This window comes from Sycon ciliatum, chromosome 9 (genome assembly GCF_964019385.1).
Source record: "Sycon ciliatum chromosome 9, ocSycCili1.1, whole genome shotgun sequence".
NCBI lineage: Eukaryota > Metazoa > Porifera > Calcarea > Leucosolenida > Sycettidae > Sycon > Sycon ciliatum.
The window spans coordinates 13,102,103-13,124,891 of NC_088651.1; the positions used below are offsets into that span (position 1 = coordinate 13,102,103).

Here is a 22,789-nt window from a genome sequence, read left to right on the forward strand (position 1 = left end):
TCACATAATAAGAGGACAGAGAAAAATGTTTTTACTCCGAGTTTCACGCACTAAGCGATCATCAGGAAACAGTTCCTGTTGTCACTGTTTTCTGATGATCGCTCAGTGCGTGAAACTCGGAGTAAAAACACTTTCTCTGTCCTCTTATTGTGTAATAGTGTGAGTATGACAGTTCACTCAGTGTTACTCATCATCGCACCTGGAAAATATTACTGTGCGTTGAGTTACTCACTCTTGGTACTCAGATAGCAGTCATGTCCCACATAGCAGTCACGGTCCCCAAAGTCAGTCATACAGTCAAAATCATTCACACACCAGTCACAGTTTGCGTCTTTTGAGAAACCAGTTGTGGTGCCCACAAACCAGTCACAGAATGCCGCGACTTGCCCTCAGCCCTTTGCGATCACGCGTGCACAGAGCCAGATTATATGCATGTATGGCGTGCAAGTAGTACTGCTTTCTGTGTCGAATTATTGTGTCCGATTCCTTATCAATAATTTTCTTCATCTTCTCACATCCAGCGTAAGGTAAGTGAAAGAGAAGACAAGAAGCAGTCGCTGGCTGGTGAATACCGCCTGCCCTGACGATTTTAGGCCACCGCTGCCCTCCCTCTCGCTCCTGTTTGGAGAGCGAATACTGCGATGGGATCAGCGATACAAATTAATAAATTTTGCAATTTCGAGTCGCATTCCGTGCCGACATCGCCACAGCCGATCTCTCTAAGTGTTTATCACATCTAGAAGACGTCGCCATTACCTGGAACAGGCTACATCTTCCCTACAAGTAGCGAAACTGAGCGAGAACACGATTTAAAAGGTCCTGGGAAAATTGTTTGCGCTGAAAAGCACACTTTTGAACGCGTTCGTTCTCCATACTTTCAAATGACAACCTACCCATGTCATACATCAAAGCTGGTGACTTGTTTTTGGCTCTCTGTGACTTGTTTGTGACTGGTGACTGGTATTGGAGGATTTGTGACTGTATGACTGATATCAGGGGCAGTGATTGCTATGAGAGGCGTGACTGGAATCAGAGTCGTACATAATATGTGCACTGAGTGGACATCTGACACTAGCTGGTATTTTTGCCACACCATACACCAGTGCACGGTGCATTATCATGTTTTAGTGTGTGTGTGTGTGTATGTGTGTACATGGGTGTGTGGGTGTGCATCGGTGTCTGCGTGCAAATACTTCGGGGTTTTGGAGAATTTATCACCACATTGTCTTCTTTGAATAATTGTTGTTGGCAGCACTCTTCTTTAATTTTATCATTATCTTTATGATTCAGGCACGTCACGGTGGGTGCGATGTAGCACGTCATGGCATCACAAATTGCATGTATACAACTGCTCCTTTGCAAACTTTCACACCTGAGGCTTTTGGAAAGTTCTTCTCGTCAAAGTGCAGTTTGGGTACGGATGACTTGCAGGCAGACGCGCTCCCACCAGTTCGTCGCCGCTCAGATGCGCAGCTCCACACAGTGCACTTCCGACCTTGTGCGGTCGAGCGCGAGCTCAGGAAGGTCTCCGCTGCAAAAGCCACAGGACCAGATGGCCTGCCTGGCCGAGTCTTGCAGGAGTGCAGCAAGGAACTTTCAGTCCCTGTGTCGAAACTGTTCACCAAGTCCTTTCGGGCAGGACGCCAGCCTACCCTATGGAAGACTGCCATGGTTGTACCCGTCCACAAGAAGAAATCGAAATCTGATGTGAGCAACTACAGACCTATCTCACTCCTCCCCATCTTGTCCAAGGTGATGGAGGCTATCGTCAACCGTGCCCTCAGGAAATTCCTTGAGTCAAACAATATCCTCTCCCAGAGCCAGTATGGGTTCCGCAGCAGACTTGGCACCCAGGATATCCTCACCCTATTGAATTCGCAGTGGGGCAGGGTGGCCGCAAGCGGTGGTGCAGTAAGGGTGATCGCAGTGGATGTGGCTGGTGCGTTTGACCGTGTCTCGCACACCGGAGTGCTCCACAAGGCAGAGTGCTATGGCGTAGCTGGTCACCTGCTTGGCTGGCTCCGCGACTACTTGAGCAACCGGAACCTAACCGCAGCTGGTGGTGGGGAGCTATCTCAGCCCTACCCGGTGAGAGCTGGCGTCCCCCAGGGCAGCATCCTGGGACCGACACTATTCATCCTGTACACAAATGACGCCGAGGACCATCTCCCTCCTGGAATGGACCTCGCAGCATATGCCGATGACACTACGCTCTTCAACTTCATCACCTCAAGAGTGTCCATATCTGGCGGCTCTGCTATCATGCAACAGGGTGTGCATGCACTGTCTCGCTGGGGCGTGGAGTGGAAGATCAAGTTTGAGCCCTCCAAGACCCAAGCCATGACAATCGCACATCATCGCCAGCCTTGGCAGCTCCCGGGAACCACTTTCGACGCTACGCCAGTCAGCGAGGCAGGCCACCTGAAGCTCCTGGGCGTCACCTTTGACTCCCAGCTGACATATGCGCAGCACATCCGCACGATCCGCTCCAGAGCACAGCAACGCCTAGGCTTCCTGCGGAAGGCCTCTGCTATCCTAGAGCCCCCTGGCCGACTCCGAGCCTACAATGGGTTTGTCCGACCTGTGCTGGAGTACTGTCCCCTGGTCTGGCTTGGTGCGCCACCCTCACACTTGGCCAAGCTAGACCAGATCCAGCGACGAGCCATCCACATCATCGGATCGGGCTCCTGGCTCCCTAGTCTATCTCTGCGGCGAACAGTGGCCTCGCTTGCATACTTGTACAAGCTATTCTGCCTAGATGCGGACAGCCCGCTAAAGAAGATCCTCCCCCCTGGTGCCCAACGTCGACCTCGGGACATACAGCCCACCCGCGTGTCTGCTCAGCCTACGCACCCACACCAGCTCTCGACTAACCTGCCAGCACGCACCCGAAACAGCTGTCTTCGCACATTTCCTGCCAGCGCTGTGCAGGCATGGAATGCTCTGCCCCAAAGCATACTGCTGAGACCCCCACACCTGGAGGGCCTGCAAGCCTTTAAGTGCCGTGTCCACCGTCACCTCCAGCTGCACCACTGGAGCTGGGCGACTGAGAGCCTCTAGCAGACCTCCCACACCCACCTCAGCCGTAGTGCACACACCGCATCTGAGACAGTGTCTTTATTGAAGTTTTTTCGCTAGCTTATATACTCTCCCTCGCTCTATGTTGCGGCACAGTAGCTCCCTTGTTCATGGTATAGCTGGCCTACTGTAACAATTATGACTTTGCTGGCCAAATAGCTGAGGCTGCAGTCACCTCACCAATCATCTCATATTTTCAATGTTCCTTTTATTTTACTTTAACAATTTCGCAACATCTCTTTCCCTCCCTCTTTCTCTCTTCTCTCTCTCTCTCTCTCTCTCTCTCTCTCTCTCTCTCTCTCTCTCTCTCTCTCTCTTTCTCTCTCTCTCTCTCTCTCTCTCTCTCTCTCCTTCTTTCTTTCTCTCTCTCTCTCTCTCTCTCTCTCTCTCTCTCTCATTCTCTCTCTCTCTCTCGCTCGCTCTCTCGCTCTCTCGCTCTCTCGCTCTCTCTCTCTCGCTCTCTCTCTCTCTCTCTCTCTCTCTCTCTCTCTCTCTCTCTCTCTCTCTCTCTCTCTCTCTCTCGCTCTCCCTCCCCACCCACTCTTGGTGCGTCTAGGTGGCTATGATGTCGAGACCCTAGGTCGGCGGAGCTCCCTAAACCTCACCACCACTGCCACGATTCAGGTTGTGCGTGCTTCCCCTAGCTGCATCTCATGTTTGGCATTAAGTGGTCTTTGTAAAAAAAATTGAAAAAAACACCGTTGCATACCTGATGAGGGCAATGTTGCCGAAACGTTGTAAGAAATTGATTAAGAAATGAGTTCGAGTTTTGCAGAGTGAATGGGAAGAAAGTGCTATTTGGTCTTTGCTCTGACCGCCTAATATGCTGTTGGCGCCACTACCGCAATATTTCAAGTTCTATTGTTGTCAATGCTCTGCTCGCCAAAAATGCCGGTTATAAGGACTTGCTTACCACCTTGTTAATCACCATTGTATTCGACCTGAAGAGTAATGGAATGAAATGCCTAGTCAAAAAAATTATATGGCTTCTGTGCTTTGTGTGCTGAAACCCTACGTCCTATGAATGAAGGGTTCAGTAGATGAAAGTAAGTGTCTTGTTGACTGAGTGGACTTGCATCGTTGAGTACAAGGTTACACAGTGCACAGTTAGCTCGATCGCTTCCAAACTATCATTTGAAAGAAGAAGACAAAATCACGGGTCGCGTTATGCTCGGCCAAAGGCCCAATTTTCCGCATCCGTAGGAACGCCACCACTCTCTTGGATCATTTGAAAGAAGGAACTCCATTGACAACTACTTGTATTTTGATATTATGATTAGGAGGACTTCAGAACGAACAACATCAGTCTGATAAGTGAACTGCCTTAAAAGAGAAAACGGATAACTGCACTCAGTGCCTCTTTACATATTACCATCTAAGTTTTATTATCATTATTTTTGTAAAGTTTTTCTTTTGGTCTTGTCTCTTATTGTTGTGATCTTTCCACAATATTGAGTTACAGTGAAAAAAATGTAAGAAAGAGAAGAGAAAACAGTGCCAATCCCACCAAGACTCGAACCCAGGATCTTGCTTGTCATGAGCAATGCTGTAGCCATGCGAGCCCTGGAAACTGGCTAAACCTAGAAGACGCTGACAGGGTTTTCACTTCCTAATGAGACCAATACAATAGTTAGAGTAGGACTCTGGCTTACGTGTCACAGCTTCCACTCGTATGGGTTCAAGAGATACGCACGCTCATGTCACCAGTACTAAGTTATAAGTTAGAGATCTGAAGCTTTCAATTGACTAGTTACGTTTTGCAAATCAGACGGCCAGAAGTGTTTTTTGAGTCCTGGAGAATAACATGTATGTACCTGTCCGGTATCATCAGCTCTGATATTCTTTTCCTCTGAGGTAAGGATGGATGTTTTCAGCAGCATAGGTACAATGCTCGCATTGTTAACTGATAGTTTAAATTTGCATCATTTTCTCTTACGATTGTATGCCGAGAGATTCTGGAATGAGGATAGCCCTGCTCGCGAAAGATTGAGATAAACCGATCAATGCAACTCTGAGAAACTCTAGAACATGTCGCGTGTGTGTCTGTGTGCACGAGTGTGTGCGTATTGGTGTGTGCATGTGTTCTACGATGTGTATTGGTTGTGCCGAACTCCAGGACAGAGGTCGAAAAACATATAAAGACTTACCAATGGATACCCATCGCCAGCCTGACCATTCCGATGACGATGCATCTGCCACCATTGAGCAGCATTGTCCTTTGCCAGGGACTGGTCCTGTTGACCTTACTGTTCGGGATGATGAAGTCGCGCTTGAAGAACTGGCGCTAGAGGAAGGAGCCGCGGGTTTTGTTAATGAATCTGAAGATGAACAGTCAAGGGCGTTGGAATCAGTCGAGTCAGGGCTTCGCAATGTTCCATTTGATGTATGGCACTCAATTATATTACCTTTGCTTTTTATTGCGGACATCTTTCAGCTGTGTGGGGTTAGTAGACGCTTGAGTGAGCTGCTATACAATGAGCACACGTTCAAACGTCTTTGTCAGGTGAGTGCCAATGTGGGATGTTAATGATTAGTGATATTTGGTTTCAATTATTCTGCTTTTAAAGTTCCATTTGGCTAAAGCATGCGCATACAAACTGCTATTCTATGGAACTGTTTACCCCCCAGTCTAACATCGGAAGCCTCGCTCTATAAGTTCAAAGCTGCCCTCAGGAAATTTACAGCTGACTATGCTTATGCAATCAACGGAATTCCGCCACCTTGCAGTTGATTTTCCCCATTTCTCTCCTCATCAATCCCTACTTCTCTTTGTACATACATCTACATCTACTGTTCTTTCAATCAAATGAACCCCTCGATAGGCACATTGCCTTTGGGTCATTTCATAATAATAATAATACGAGCCAAGTACGGTGAGTACCTTTTTCAAATAGTCGGCAAGGATAATGAATTTGTTTTGAAATGTTAGAGATAAAAAATATTTATAAATGCGCTGTCATATTGCAAACATTTCAACCAGAGTAGGTTTGTGCCCAGAGCCGTTTCTTTTCACAATCATCAGTGGCGTATCGTAACTAATGGGATAACAGAGAACAAACTAATCTTGTATGCATTCGAAAGTGATTCAATGAAAGAACAAAAACATCAGCAAAAATGAATGGATTATTTTCCTGGAAGATAACGCTAGTTGCGAGAGGAGATAGTGATTACTGTGCACAGCTAGCGAGGTGAGTGTAAGGGAGAAAGTGTGATGGTGGGAATGAATAGTGAACGCAAAATACAGGAAAAATGTGAGTGCAGTGCCATTTTGTTTTTGCTTGGAAACATCATGATAACGTAGACGATTGTACACAGCTTCTAAGAATATCCACTGCTTGTAATTACACTTTGCGCAACACCAAACAATGAATAATCATACTGCTCTCGACAAAGAGGAGAAGCCAACAAATGGTTCTTGACAGCAGACGGTTTCCTCTTCTTTTTCTCCTCCCGAATCTTCCGTTGCATGTCTTTTCTTCCGAATGCAAAATCGCATGTGGAAAATGGCGGTCCTCATATTAGTATATCCCTTTCAATGCGACAGGCAGAAACTTACTTTGAAAAAATACGTGAGTTTACAACACACTTCTTCGTGATGGACAGGCCAGTTGGGATCATTTTTGTTCCTTATTTTTTGTCGCTGTACTGTACGTGTGATATATCATTTCTCAGAAATGTCGTCAAGGCAGCAATGTCCATCATGTTTTGAAATGTCGGTGATGGCACTGGCGAACAGCAGTGTTAATTGCAGGAATAGTCGTACATCCAAAAGCAGAGTACAGATTAGCAAATACAATCAAGAAAAAGGCAGAGTATAAATTTTACAAACGGTCTACATTGTACTCAAAGGTGCAGCCGTAGCTTTCGCCCATGTTTATCAAAGAAGCAAATCCACCTGCACAACTTGCGCTCCCTGGCCGACCTCATTGCATCAGCCACATGATTCCAAGTTGTAGATACTTAAAAATAAAAATAGCAATTTGGTCTTCCCTGCTACCCCCAACCAAACACTGATCCGCCCACCACGAGCCACTAATCCATCTCTCCAATCCCCCAAACTAACTGCTTCCCCCTTTTCATCTCTCTCAGTCTCTCCCTCTTTCTCTTTCTTTCTCTCTCTCTGTCTCTCTGTCTCCTCCCTCTCCCTCTCTTTCTCACTCTATTTTTCTCTCTCTAACTTGATCTCTCCCTCTCTCTTATTCTCTCTCTCTCTCTCTCCCCTCGCTCTCCCCTACTTTGGGATTTGCCTCCATACCATTGGGCACCATTGCGCGTTTGGCCTTGCAAAGTAAAATATACACCACTAACAACAATCATCAGGTCGTTGAATTTCAGTATCACATCAGTCATTTTGTACGAATTGCTGTACATTTTGAATCACCATTCTCCGGCATATAATCGTTTGTAATTAATAGAACAAACTCTGTCATCATCACTGTAATATATATCTACGAAGTCAAATGTTATCCAAAATCAATTTTCTTGTCACTTTTTCAGTGGATTATCCTGACTGAAGTGAAGGGAAGCTAAGCAAAAAATACTTATTTTAAAAGTATGCATCTCAAAATGTGTTAAAATTTGCATTTGACATTTGACTTCGATACATACCGGTGATGACGGCAGATTTAATACTATTGTAATATCCCTGCCTGGCTAATACGGAAGTAATACGGATCGAACTAATACGGAACTTTACCTGATGTATATTTAGTGTATCTCCGTATGTAAGCGTACGGCGTCTGTAGCATAAAGGCTGCTGCGCATTTCTGTTTTGATGAGATTATAATAGCAACGACTAAGCTAACTCGAAGAAGAAGTAGTCAACCTCTAGGTGTGCACCGGAGAGAAAGTTCCATATATTGGCCGCTTCTTCTTTTACTAATAATTATATCCAAGGTGTGTACCTGAGAGAAGTAGAATAAAACTAACTCTTGCTGATTGCACCGCGCCTACCACTCGGCTACCTGTTACACTACCTATTGCTTTATTAAACTTGTTGTCTCTGCTGCGTTTATTCATAATATTATTGTTTGTGTTGGAAGAAAGTTGAACGTCACGAAACGGATAATTTCTAAACTTGTTAGTGCAATTAGGAGTATAATCGATGCAGACATGGCCAGACAACAACGAGTTCATGGAATGTTTAAGGATTTTTATGTTATTCAAAATCGATTCTCGTGTTCCGCTCATCAGTGAATAGTATCGGAACTGAGGGTACTGTGTACAAAAATAGAACATTATTTTTATAACAGCATAATTAATTAAAAGTGTGAACAACAAAGGAAGTGCTCCAGCATTACATAAAAGGTGTCAAACATAGCGCTAACGTATATAACTGAGTGCAGCCACAAAGCAAGAGGTGATACAGTGCAACATGACACAACATTTACATCTGATAACCAGCTACGAGAACAACTTTAGCGCGACTACATGCTTCTTTTGTTTACAAAGAACAGGATTATGCGCACTAATACATACAGCTTCCAGAACCTTCAACTGCTTAACAAAACTTGCACGGCACAAAACAGAAAAGTGAGAATCATCGTACACACTTAGACAATCTGGGATCCACGGTGCCGACTGTGTCTGGACAGAGAGGGAGATCATCGACAAACCAAAATGAAACCAATATCCTCACCCATAGACCCAGAAGAAGCACAGCAAACTATTCACTTGAAATTTATGCACGGAATGGACTTGGCCCACGCAAAATGGACAGTGGAAATGGGTGTGCAGTAGCAGAGAACCCAGCAACGGTGACGCGGAGCAGCGGTCAAACGACTTGTGATGCTGGTGGAGATGATGGAGCCATGTTGGAGGCTGATAAGGAGTGCAGTGAGACTGAGCATCAAACGGATGATGAGGAAGTGACTGATGATGATGATGGTGGTGATGAGGACGATGATGATGAAGATGAGACGGAGGACGAGGATAAGGCGGAGGAGGTCGAAGGAAAGGAGCGGGATGAGACGGAAGAGGGTGACGTGAACAAAAAGTCAGCTGTATTTTGTCACTTGTTATTGCGTCCAGATTGTCTTAGTGTGTACAATGATTCTCACTTTTCTGTTTTGTGCCGTGCAAGTTATGTTAAGCAGTTGAAGGCTCTGGAAGCTGTATGTATTCGTGTGCATAATCCTGTTCTTTGTAAACAAAAGAAGCATGTAGTCGCGCTAAAGTTGTTCTCGTAGCTGGTTATCAGATGTAAATGTTGTGTCATGTTGCACTGTATCACCTCTTGCTTTGTGGCTGCACTCAGTTATATACGTTAGCACTATGTTTGACACCTATTATGTAATGCTGGAGCACTTCCTTTGTTGTTCACACTTTTAATTAATTATGCTGTTATAAAATAGTACGAAGTAGTGGTTGCGACTTCGGCGATTATTTGTAAGAAAGGGTTTGCTCCCCACACTGGAGCTCGCGCTGTTATAAATGTTCTATTTTTGTACACAGTACCCTCAGTTCCGATACTACTCACTGATGAGCGGAACACGAAAATCGATTTTGAATAACATAAAAATCCTTAAAAATTCCATGAACTCGTTGTTGTCTGGCCATGTCTGCATCGATTATACTCCTAATTGCACTAATAAAATATATTATTGCTTTCTCCACGCCGACTCTTCTAAACTTGTGATCCTCTTTTTTTCAATTCGCATACTTTATACCATATTTTTATTTCATGTTTTACTGTCTTGTTATTGTTTCGTTGTCCCATGCAATCAGCACCGGTATCAGCTCAGTCCGTATTTGGAGATCTCCTACATTCAGAGTGCAAAAGTCATGTACATCGCCACTAGGGTTGCTAGCCTGTATTATACCGATTGTAGCGAATTCATGACCTGCGTGATCGGCAGCAACCATCCTGATGTTAAAAAACTCAAAAAGCGATTGCTTCGGCGATTATCGAGCCTGGTGCTGAGGCTGCCTGAGAACGTGAATACACCCACTAGCCGGACCAGCTTTGGGCAGTTAATTTCACTCGCACAGGAGCAGTGTCTGTTCGCGGAGGAAGCTTGTCCTTACCTTCCCAACCTTTCACCGACGTTGATCAAACAAAGATGCAATGTGCAAACAGGTTTCTTTTATAAATTGTATAGACTTAAAGACGTGGTAAATTTGTCGTTTGAGAGTTGCATTTCCATTGAACAGTATCAGAGAGGTATCATCAAGGATTTAGAGAAGGATGTTACACAGATGGTTCCATACGTGTCCTCCGCGAACCGCTCTAGCCGGCTAGTGTGCATTGCCAAAGGTCTATACAACACCGCGAAGCGAGATGCGACAGTGATCTCATCACTAATGGATGTGTATTATATGGCTCATCTAACAAAGTTCTTATATTATCCTTGGACCCATAACCCCTTCTATCATTCAGGTATGGGGTATGCGAACATTGATGTGGTGCCGGGCGATGACACATTTGCCACCCGACAGTTGATCGACGGAACTGCAGTGCTCGCAACAAGACACTCTGTGATCAATCTGCTGATCAAGGACAAACTACGCACAGAACAGGTCGAGGATTACTTCACGGCCATCTTGAAATACCACAAGCTCTGGAAGAGTTTGCCACCGTCCAGTCGCCCCAGTTGGGGAGATCTGTACAGCGGCTTGGGTACCTACATACATGTACTTGGGTCATCACCAGCGTCTGATTTGCAAAGGATGATGAGCAGCGTCGAATTGCTTGACGCGATGCAACGGTTTGGCAGTGATTTTGCAACCAATGAGAACCCGAAAAGCTGATTTTTATCTTTATTTCGATTCCTTCTTTTGTGGAAAGAAATTGATGGACCACTCGCCTAACCAAGTTCTACACAGTCTGTCGTCTGCACACTCTCGATGACTGTCTTGAACTTACTTTTTGTTCAGTTCAGTTTTGATATTACATGTACACGCTTGTGGAGCTGACTGAGCTGCCTATTCTGTCAACATTGCATTGTTTCCCATCAGCCCAAAGGTCCAACCAATATCATAATTCACTTTCACTGGGTTTGTTTCAGGTTTGCAAAGCATGAATCATGCACTGCCGATACCCGCGCTCTCATAGCTGTTTACTTTCTGGACCCCCGTTTCTAGTTTCTAGTTGTTCTTCCACTTTGGATTTGTTTCATAGTCTATGCTTCTAAGGTCACATGAATCTCTTTTTGTAGACTTGAAATTCTGAAGTAACCATCTCTGCATCCAACGTTTTGGCACCCTGCCATTGAGGACCCATGATAATAAAAAAGATATATATTAATGTTGCCTCCTATCAATAGCTTGTATGGTCGTAGTAGTTCATGATTATGAGCTTAACATATTTTAGTGACCATTTTGGCAAGGTTCATTACAAACTGTGGTGGCTTTTGATATTGTGGGTATATTAACCCTACATTGAAATAGCTTGATACAATGACCTGTAGTTAAGACGAATAGCGCATGTCCAGGAACACCAAAAAAGGTAGGCTGGCTATCTCTCATATTTCGCTCAGTTGTTACAAGTTAGTTTCCTGTAGGATCTGTTGCGTACCTTACGGGGACCTTGGACGACATCGATTGGGGCCAAAATGCGACCTAATTTTGGGACCAAAATCAAGCGCTGACACAGGGTGCACAACAGAACTAAGAAAAATCGCCACAATACCAACAGTAGAGAGGTTCTGCATAACGAGTATCGTCTCCGCTTATGACGAAAAATTTGACGAAATTTGAGGCGTGAAAATTCAAACACCGGTAGGTTTTGCAGGACGAAACTGTGCCGCGCAATTTTCGCTGCTTTTTCAATTCTGCTTTTCTACTATTTTTTCTGACTTGTGTTTCCGGAACGAAAGCACATGTTTGTGTTGGGAAGTGATGTCCGTGGTGTGGGTGTAGGAGATGTCGGTGGATATAGTAGATGACTACGAGGAGTTGTTATGTTGTTTCCTACTACCGGAATACGATGACGGAGATCTCGAGCAGGATGAATTGTTGTTTCTGGTCACTGGAGTCTGCAGCGGATGCACACCATCGTCTTCGATCACCATACGCGGTCTAAGACCTTCCATTGTAAGTTGCAGCTACCACACTGAACGATGTGCCACTAAAATCGACCCAGATCAAAGCAAGACTGTACAAGTACGTAGAAATGGTATCCGGAGTCATTAAAAAGAGCATGGGGAGTACTGCTGTTGTATGTGAAGAAAATGTAATAAGGAAGACTGAGGAAAAAAGAAAGGAAAAAAGAGAGAAATACTGTGGGCAAGAAATCCACAATGATGCATGTACAATCTATTATAGAACTTATCTGCTAGAAAGAGACTTTTAAACACAAGCAGGTACAGAAATAGCAAGAGAGCTAAATCAGAAAACAACATCCGATGAAAAGTACCCGTCATTAAATCTGAAATCGACCCCTTCAGCAACACAATAGCACTGCAGCGATATAATTCTGATCATTCAACAACAGGGAAGCACCGTCAAAACCGGGGAATGGAGGCTGATGGTATTATTGTTGTCTTTGTTATTGTCAAGTGATTCATATTACGAAATTAAATTGAAGTTATCACTGCAGCTGTACTTATGGTTGATAAATATGGTGGTAAAAACACAACTGGCAATATGGCAGTAAACACACGCCTGCCCGCATACGCTCTCTAGGCTGCAAAGTTCTGGCACAGAGCTCTCCTTCTCACCACCACCACCATCAGTCCGCGCCTGGCGCCTGGTCGATGCGTGGCTGGCGGCATCCGGCATAGGAGGCTGGTACATCAAGTAGCGCATGGTACATTGAGGATGACACAGCAACGGCATAGCTCGATTGCGACGTACGTTTCGTCCCCGCTGGACTCATCAGGCAATCTTCTTCTTGGATGTCTTCATACGGAGCTTGACTCGGGATTAATTTTACGATCATAATTTTTTTCTGCAAATAGGGGCTTCAACTAGTAGTTCGAACCATGGGCATTCGCAAACCAATGTAACGTAATATAGTGTAATTGTTATTTCATCTGAGTTATTGACCTGATGATGTCAACTGTGCCAAGGAGCGCCTCCTTTTGCAAGATCGATACACTGGCTCCGGCATTCAGGTCCCTCGCAAAGTCAGCAGTCGAGGGGGTTAACCCACCTAATGCCCCCACAATCACTGGCACAATCTTGGCCCGAACCTGCCACATCTGTTCCACCTCATGCTTCAGGCCTTGATATTTCTGTATATTTTCAACAGATTTCAGTTGCAGATAACGTGGAAGCAGATGTACAATCTGCATTGTGTGACCTGTACAATTATTCCTTGCCACATTTGATGCCACAAAAGTCCAAGAACAGGGTATTACATGTAGAAATTCAGCCTGGTTAATTATAATAGGTATGCCATACCGAAATGTGTGGAGAACAAGATCCAAAACCCAGATTTTTGAATGGGTTTTTGATGCTCAATTCGGCCCAAATCCGACCTTCAAAACCAGCGGGACTGTTTCCTATGAATGGACTGTAGACTTCTACCATAGGCACATGTACATACATGTACCATGGCCTGCTGAAGAGCCGGGTCAGCCGGATCACGCGCCCGGCTGGGGAACTGCACGACCTCCCTGAGCGCAACCGTACACACTACAGTCTACAAGCGACAGAAACTCGGCTAGGGTCAACTGGGGTCAACTGGTTCGAGCGCGATCTGGCCAGCCAGCGGCGATCGGGAAGTCAGGACATTCAAAGTCGATGGGGCAGGCAGTCAAAAGCGTAACTTTGGCTATAGCTTTTGACACAGTTGCAAGTTTTCAGCCGACTGGTGATTTGGACGATGGAGCCCTCAGTGAAGAGAAAAAGAACTCACGCTTTCCAAGACTCTTGGAAGAAAGGTCGACCCTGGCTGGACTAAGACCATGCCAGTCTATCCATGTCATGCGCTTTGTGCAAGACGCATTTCAAAAGGAAGACAAGCGGGGGTGGATTTGGTCATTCGTCCTGCCACTAGCACTACCGTATTATCTTTACTTATAAAAGAGAGGCACCTGTGACGTGTGTCTGTGTGTGTGTGTGTCACGCTCCTTATAAAGAAGAGGCACCTGTGACGTGTGTTTTTGTGTCACGCTGAAGCGCTGCGGAGCAGCGCTGCCCTGAGCACGCGAAGCGTGCGAACAGTGTAGCACAGTGTAGCTAGCTAGCGGCCGCAGAAGCACTGAGCACGCGAAGCGTGCGAACGAAGCGTGCGAATCGTGTAGCTAGCGGAAGCAGCCACAGAAGCACTGAGCACGCGAAGCGTGCGAATCGTGTAGCCACCACCACGTGCTGAGCACGCGAAGCGTGCGAACAGTGTAGGTGGTAGCAGACACGATCAGTACGAGTAGCAGTAGCAGCCGCGCGCAGAAGCACTGAGCACGCGAAGCGTGCGAATCATGTAGCCACCTAGCCTAGGCCATACTATTCAGGTACTAGGTAGCACTAGCAGCCGCACAAGCGCTGCGGACCACGTGAACCGTTCTCTGCAAATTAATAGAAACATCTGCAACAAAAGGATACAAAAGATCTGCACTGACTGCACTCTGCATCTGATCTGCAGTGAAGAGCGCATCGCACTTTTGTTCGTAAGTTTATGAATTTTTTGAGCCGCTTCATCCGCCACCAGGTGATGGACAACCCTGACCAGCCTCCCGAAGGCGTAACAGACGTCCCTCCTTCTCCTTCCAACGATGAAGAACCTCCCTCACCAGGACTTCAGCGGTCTGGCCACCACCACGTGCTGAGCACGTGTGCTATTCACGTACTTGCTTCACCCGCATGCCACATTCGGCCAGGCAACGCTGGCCGCGGTGGTGCTGCTAGTCTCTAATATAAGCACGGTGCCTTATTTTTTTAGTGTACCTCCGCCCCGTGCTATTAATGGAGACGTTCCTTTATTGGAGACTGTTCCATTGTTATTTCATCCTCATTTCAGAGGCATGTTGCCATGCCAAATTCATGTCAGACACACACATTTCAGTGTCTTTTCGCCGGTACAGACAATGAATTTACACAGTGTGCTTATAATGGAGACTGAGCACTTTATTTTTTGAATGCCCCGCCCCCCCCCCCCAAGGTGGTCTATTATTGGAGACCTGCTAATATTGGAGACTGTGCTTATGTTAGAGATAATCGGTAATTTGAAAACCGAATTCCCTATTTTAAAGTTCTTAAATCAAAATCCAATGGAACTGCTTTGCATTCTTCACGTAATGTCGTTTACCATTCTACGTTTGCGGACTTTAATAGTTCGCCTTGTTCTCTAAAATGGCCGATTTCCGGTAATAAATACGCCTTTCTGTTTTGCTGCATTTTGAGCAGGCTTTTTGGTTGTTTTTCTGCCGGATGATCTGACCCGGCTGGCCTGCATGCGCCAGGTACACTCTGACTGGGCTGTGTTGAATGTCTAGCGCTGGCCCTGATGTACGTGTTCGTATATATTTACATGTACATACCTTTACAATCATGTTGTTGGTTGACATCATGAGAAGGTGGAGACCAAAGTAATTTGTTCGGAAACAGTGATCTTTCCACAATTTTGCTTCTTTGTGTCGGGCCAGAAACTTTCTGAACCCCCTCGTACATGTATAGTGTGACTCACTTGAACTCTTTGAACGGGCCAAAAGTGCAGAACTTTCATGACGTATTTGATTACGGTACTAGCTCTTACTTAGTCTGAGAACGATGGCCGGCCACTGTGAAAATTACGTAATTGAAGAATAAGTGAGGAGAGCTTCGAAAGCCGTGGAGTGATAGGTTTGAGCCACGTTGTGAATTAGGTTTTCCACAAATGGTCCTCAATGGTACGGGACGCTGGAGAAGTCGGACTATGCGCAAATACTCGTGATTGTACAGAAAAGAAAGGTCAACTAGGCTTCGTACGACAGTAGACCGCTGGATCAACGGTTGTCAAAGAACCCTGTTGTGGTCCCGATCCATTGTGAGTACCAATGAGTCCCGCGGCGAGTTTATGGGAAACTATCTACTGGACAATGTTTAAAAAACGAGTGACACTCAGTGAACCTGGACCGAGTCCACTTTTCAGCAGGTAAATTCTACGATGCAGTGCACGTAGATTCTAGGCGCTAGTAAAATGAAGACTTCAAGTGTACCCTCCACGGTCATCCCCTGCAGGATTTCATCCACAGCAGTACATTGTACAATGCACTTCGAAGTACATTGCATTGTATAAGTAGGTGCCAGCCACACGCCAACTCCTTGCACAGTATCTTGGTGAGGTTACATGTAGACGTTACACACGCACAGTCCACGCAGTTGTCTCATGTTTTGTATTTTTATCAATATTAGTAGCTTTTCCGCGTAGGCATCAATGCAACGTGACTACAAGCAGCACGTAAATGAAGCGTTCGCATAAGCAACGTGGAATGAAGAATCAGAAACGAGTGGGATCATACTTGTATACCCACGTACATGCACATTGACATTGTACTCAATCCACGCTATAATTACAAAAGATCAGTCTGGGAAGCAAACTGCCTAAGAATAGAAGAAAAGTGCCAACCCCACCAAGGCTTGAACCCTGGATCTTGCTTGTCAAGAGTAATGCTCTAGCCGTTCGAGCCGTGGGACCAGGCTAAACCGAGAAGGCGCGGACAGGTTTTCACTTCCTACTGAGACCGATCCAATAGCCAGCGTAGGACCCTGGCTTACGTCACACACGTTCCACACTTACAAGTTCAAGAGATGCGTGCGCTCATGTCACTAGTAGCTTATTACTTATTACTGGCTGCCCGTTTTGGATCCATCAGTTGCCGGATGATCGTAGTAATACGTGAAACTCAGAGTTGTGACAAAGCTTCCAATCTCTCTTGTGTATAAGTCAGAGATCTGAAGCTTACAGGCGACCAGTTGAGTTGTGCACATCAGACGGTGAGAAGAGATTTTACTCCTGGGGAATTTTGTGCCTGTCCAATACCATCAGTTCTAATTTTCTTTTCTTCTGAGCAAGGTAAGGAGGGATATTTCAGGAAGCTAGGTTAAACGTACTCAGGGTTTACTGATAACGAACTGTTGTTGTTCATCACACTTTCTGAGTATATGTCGAGAGAAACTGGAATGAGGATAGCCCTAGACAAACCGATCGATGTGACACTCTAGGGCATGTCGCGTGTGTGTGTCAAAGTGCACGAGCGTGTGCGTGTCGGTGTCTGTATTTGTTTTCCAATATGTGTTGGTTGGTTGTGCCTGTTTCCAGGATAGAGATCGAAAACATACATACATACATACATTGCCAATGGATGCCAATCAGCAATCTGACCATTCCGATGACGAAGCATCAGCGGTAGCCCTTCCACAACATATCAACGCCACCAGTGAGCATGATTGTCCTTTGCCAGGGACTGTTCCTGTTGACCTTACTGTTCGGGATGATGGAGTCATGCAAGAAGAACTGTCGCTAGACGAAGGAGCCGCGGGTTTGGTTAATGAATCTGAAGATCAACAGTCAAGGGTGTTGGAATCAGTCGAGTCAGGACTTGGCAATGTTCTATTTGACGTATGGTGCTCAACACTGTTACCTTTGCTGACAATTCCGGACATCTTTCAGCTGTGTGGGGTTAGTAGACACTTGCGGGAGCTGCTACACAATGAGTACACATTCAAGGGTCTATGTCAGGTGAGTGCCAATGTGCGATGTAAATGATTTGTGAATTTTGGTTTCAGTTATTCTGCTTTCAAGTTGCATTTGAAATCGCATACTGTAATACATGCGTATACCTGACTAGTGCTGAAAGTGCGTTTCCTTAATAGTCGGCGTGGTTATATCCTCTAAAGACAAACCTTTTCAACCAAGGTAGCTACATGTTTGTGTCCAGTATGAGTTTCTTGCCACATTCATCAGTGGTATGACGTAACCTTTAAGGTATAACAGAAAACAACATAAGGATATATACATTCGGTACAGAGATAATGAAAGTGCCAAAAACAACGTCAAATAGTAATGGAATATTTCATGAAAGATAACGCTAGTTGCTAGAATAGACATATGGTGACTTTTGTGCACAGCTAGCGAGGTGATTGTAAGCGAGAAAGTGTGATGGTGAGAATGAATAGTGAATGTGAATTATAGGAAACAAATTTGAGTGCAGTGACATTTTCCTTTTGCTTACAACCATCAGGATAAGGGAGACGAATATTCACAGCTTCAAGGACTTTCCATTTCTTGAAAGTACTAGCACGTTACACAACACTAGGCCACCTACTGGATGTCTTGCGGGTGTGTTAACATGTGCCCAACCGACGAAGGAACAACAAACAGATAAAAAGCCGCAGCTCCTCGAATTCGCATCGACAGCACGTTCATCGCCACAGCATTGCATGGCGTGAACAAATTATACGTTTGTCAATATCCTCTGCATATCCGTCCCTGTTCAAAGGGAGTCACGCTCCCACGCTCCGTCACCACGTAGTGCAGTCCAAAATATTTTCACTAGCTCGCAGTCATAGCACCACTGATTTACAAAATCATTGATCGAGTTTTGTATGGATCCATATCAACGATTAGACGGTCTTCTTTCACATCAGAGTTAGATTTTGACTTCTGAAGTCATACCGTTCGAGTCTTGTGAAGCCTCACCACATTGACATGTTGGTAGGGATCTCAGCGCGTGCAGTGCGCAGGGTGTTTGCGCATACATTGCGTCATCGAGTTTTGAGTGCAGCTCGCGGACACAGCAGAAAAATGGCGACGGTCGATTTTCGACACTAGGGGACGCGGTGGACACTAGCGGAATCGTCATCTTCATCGCCGTTCGAACATACTTTGTAATTCCCGCCGAAGGACAGCGTGGCCAAGGCGATATTGCCCCGGTCGATTTTCCTATAATTTTTCATGCGGCAAGAACCCACTTCAGAGAGGATTCAGTAAAAAATTCAGACGTTTTCTCTGGTGAGATTGTCCTAACTTCGATTTTCAGTGCATCTGCCATCGCGAACACAGCCGCCATTATCACTCAGAGAGAAGATATCGCGCTCAGTAGAAGAGGTGTTCACGCTGCGTCCAAGAGTGAAAGATTGTGCTCTTTGAGCCTCCATAGTTACTCTGAGAGAGTGCCTGGGAAATGGGTAGCTTGGAGATGGCCGTAGAACGTGCTTTCCTGGACGCAATATTCAGCCATTTCTACTGTCTTCTTCAACTTGATTTATTTCGAAAAAAATGTTCTTTTCCACGATTTCTGCACTGGACGCGTTTGGGATCGAAAATCTAACATGCACAGACTGGCTACGTAGTTCACGCGCTGAGATCCCTAATGTTGGTGTTATGTTTGTACCATCCATGTCATTGCTCTCACTGCGTTAACGTTGCTAAGCATCACTGTGCTTTTTCATTCTTATCCGGGAGAGCTACGGGTCTGGTTATGCCGCGTCAAAGCCGACAGCCGCCCTTAGCTTTTAGGATTCGCAGCTAGATGGCGTGGTGTGCGATAGGTGCGGAAGCACCCTGAGCCACGCCTACAACTTAAGTCGTCATTATCAGACGAAAAAATGTATCGAACTTTCCGCAGAACCAGGGGCTGCGCCTGCGGGAAAGTAACTTATAGCTGCCGCTGCAGCCAACAACCAAAACAGTTTGAAAGACTGTCATAGTAAAAAGCCATGTCCGCATTGCATGAAAAACATATTCAAATCCAACATGGCACGTCACCTTAAATCTTATAAGGTTTACAAAAGTAAAGAAATTTACATTCCGCACACCCCTAGCAATAGGAGTGGTAACACGGATGTTGCCAACCCAGTCAGCCCGCCTCCTGAGCACAGCGCTGACGGCAACATTGTCACAGTGGAGAAGATGGAGCATTGCTCCCAGCAAGTTTTACATGCAACTGATGATAAACAGGATCAGGATCTGTCCAATAACAAACTGTACCTGCCAAGGTCTAGCCTTGCCTGGGCAAAAGCAGACCAACAACTAGAGCAACACATTTTAAACGCCATTTTCCTCTGTTAAAAATCAAGAATGCTGACCCCGATGAATCCCTAGGCCAAATAAAGTCTTTCCTGACATTTTTCTTCACTGACTACACTGCCTTGGATGCAGTTCCAAAGCGCCATTCGACCACGCCAATCCAGATGCCTAACCGAACTCAACCTGAACTCACATAGAACAAACTCTGTCGTCATCACCGAAATATATATCTACGAAGTCAAATGTTATCCAAAATCAATTTTCTTGTCACTATCTCAGTGGATTATCCTGACTGAAGTGAAGGGAAGTTAAGCAAAAATAATTATTTTAAAAGTATGCATCTCAAAATGTGTTAAATTTTGCATTTGACATTTGACTTCGATACATGGTGATGACGGCAGACTTATTTCTATTTACTGCTTTATTAAACTTGTTGTCTCTGCGGAGTTTATTCATAATTGTTTGTGTTGGACGAAAGTTGAACGTCACGAAACGGATAACTTCCAAACTTATGATCCTCTTCTTTTCAAATCGCATATTTTATTGCATATTTGTATTTCATGTTTTACTGTCTTTTTATTGTTTCGTTGTCCCATGCATACAGCACCGGTATCAGCTCAGTCCGTATTTGGAGTTCTCCTACATTCAGAGTGCCAAGGTCATGTACATCGCCACTAGGGTGGCTAGCCTGTATGAGACCGAAGGTCGCTTTTGCATGAAGGGCGTGATCGTTAGCAATAATCCTTATGTTTACAAACTCAAAATGCGATTGCTTGGGCGATTATCGAGCCTGGTGCTGAGGCTGCCTGAGAACGTGAATACACCTCCTAGCTGGACCAGCACTGGGCAGTTGATTTCACTCGCACAGGAGCATTGTCTGTTTGCGGAGGAAGCTTGTACTTACCTTCCCAACCTTTCACCGACGTTGATCAAACAAAGATGCAATGTTGACACAGTTTTCGGTGCAACAGTGTATAGACTTCAAGACGTGGTGAATTTATCGTTTGAGAGGTGCAGCTCCATTGAACAGTATCAGAGAGGTATCATCAAGGATTTGGAGAAGGATGTTTCGGAGATGGTTCCACACGTGTCCTCCGCGAACAGCTATAGCCGGCTAGTGTGCATTGCGAAAGGTTACTACAACACCGCGAGGCGAGATGCGATAGTGATCTCATCACTAATGGATGAGTATTATACGGCTCATCTCACAGAGTACTTAGCTAATCCTTGGACCCATAACCCCTTCTATTATTGTGGTATCATGTATGCGAACATTGATGTGGCGTACGATGACAGATGGGCCAGCCGACACTGGATTCACGCAACTGGAATGGTCGCAAAAATGCACTCTGTGATCAATCTGCTGATCAAAGGCATCCTACGCACAGAACAGGCTGTGGATTACTTCACGGCTATCTTGGAGTACACCAAGCTCTGGAAGAGTTTGCCACAGTCCAGTCGCCCCAGGCGTGACGATCTATACAGTGGCTTGGGTACCTACATACTTGGGTCATCACGAGCGTCTGATTCGAAAAGGATGATGAGCAGCGTCGAATTGCTTGACGCGATGCAACGATATGGCAGTGAACTTGCTGCCAATGCGAGCCCGAAAAGCTAACTTTTATCTTTGTTTCGAATCCATCTTTTGTAGAAAGAAATGAATGCACATTGTGTCGTTTGCAGTCTCTCCATGATTGTCTTGATTGTGGAGCTGACCGAGTTCGCTTGCCTATTTTGTCAGCATTGCATTGTTTCTTCTCCGCCAAAAGCTCCAACCAATATTATAACTCACTTTCACTCTTTTTTAAGTTTCTTAAGCATGAATCATTCACTTCCGATACTGCTCAAACAGCTGTTTTATTTGTGGACCCCCGTTACCAGTTTCTAGTTGTTCTTACACTTTGGATTTGTTTCATAGTCTTTCTTTCCAAGGTCACATGTATCTCTTATTTTGGCCTTGTACTTCTGAAGTAATCATCTCTGCATCCAACATTTTGGCACCCTGCCATAGTGGACCCATGATGATAACAAAGATTAATAATGTTGCCTCCTGTCATTAGTTTGTATGGTCGTAGTAGTTCATGATTATCAGCTTAAATTTTTAGTGACCATGTTGGCAAGGTTCAGTACAAACTGTACTGGCTTTTGATTTTGTGGGTATATTTACCCTACATTCAAATAGCTTGAAACAATGACCTGTAGTTTACAGAAATAGCGCATATCCAAGAACACCAAAAAACTGGCCTAGGCTATCCCTCATCTTTCGCTAAGATGGTGCATGTGAGTTTCCTGTAGGATCTGTTGCGTGCCTTACGGGGACCTTTGACGACCTCGATTGTGGCCAAAACTGCGACGGAATTTTGCGAACAAAATCAAGCGCTGCCACAGGGTACAAAACGGAACTAAGAACAAATTCCCACCATACCAACAGAAGAGAGGTTCTGCATAACGAATTTCGTCTCTGCTGATGACCATAAATGTGACGAAATTTGAGGCCGGAAAAAAATTCAAGCGCCGGTAGGTTCTGCAGGGCGAACCTTCGCTGCGCAATTTTCACTGCTTTTTCAATTCTGCTTTTCTACTAATTTTTTCTACCTTGTGTTTCTGGAGCGAAAGCATTTGTGTGAGTCGTGAAGTGATGTCCGTGGCGTGGACATAGCAGATGATTACGAGGAGTTGTTGTGTTGTTTCCTACTACCGGAATACGATGGCGGCGACCTTGAGGAGGATGAATTGTGGTTTCTTGGTCAATAGAATCTTCAGCGGATCCACACCATCATCTTTCTTCACCATAGGCCACGCCGTATAGGACCTTCCATT

The 22,789-nt window shown here is 45.2% G+C and overlaps 1 protein-coding gene across 1 annotated transcript; it reads left to right on the forward strand.

Moving 5' to 3' along the window:
• Window positions 1-16,924: 16,924 nt before the first annotated feature.
• On the forward strand, window positions 16,925-22,153 carry LOC135824970 (uncharacterized). Its single transcript, XM_065337708.1, has 3 exons — window positions 16,925-17,014; window positions 17,261-17,680; window positions 20,574-22,153. The coding sequence occupies exons 2-3, from the start codon at window positions 17,300-17,302 to the stop codon at window positions 21,585-21,587; spliced, it is 1,395 nt and encodes a 464-aa protein (XP_065193780.1). The 5' UTR covers window positions 16,925-17,014; window positions 17,261-17,299; the 3' UTR covers window positions 21,588-22,153.
• Window positions 22,154-22,789: the final 636 nt, after the last annotated feature.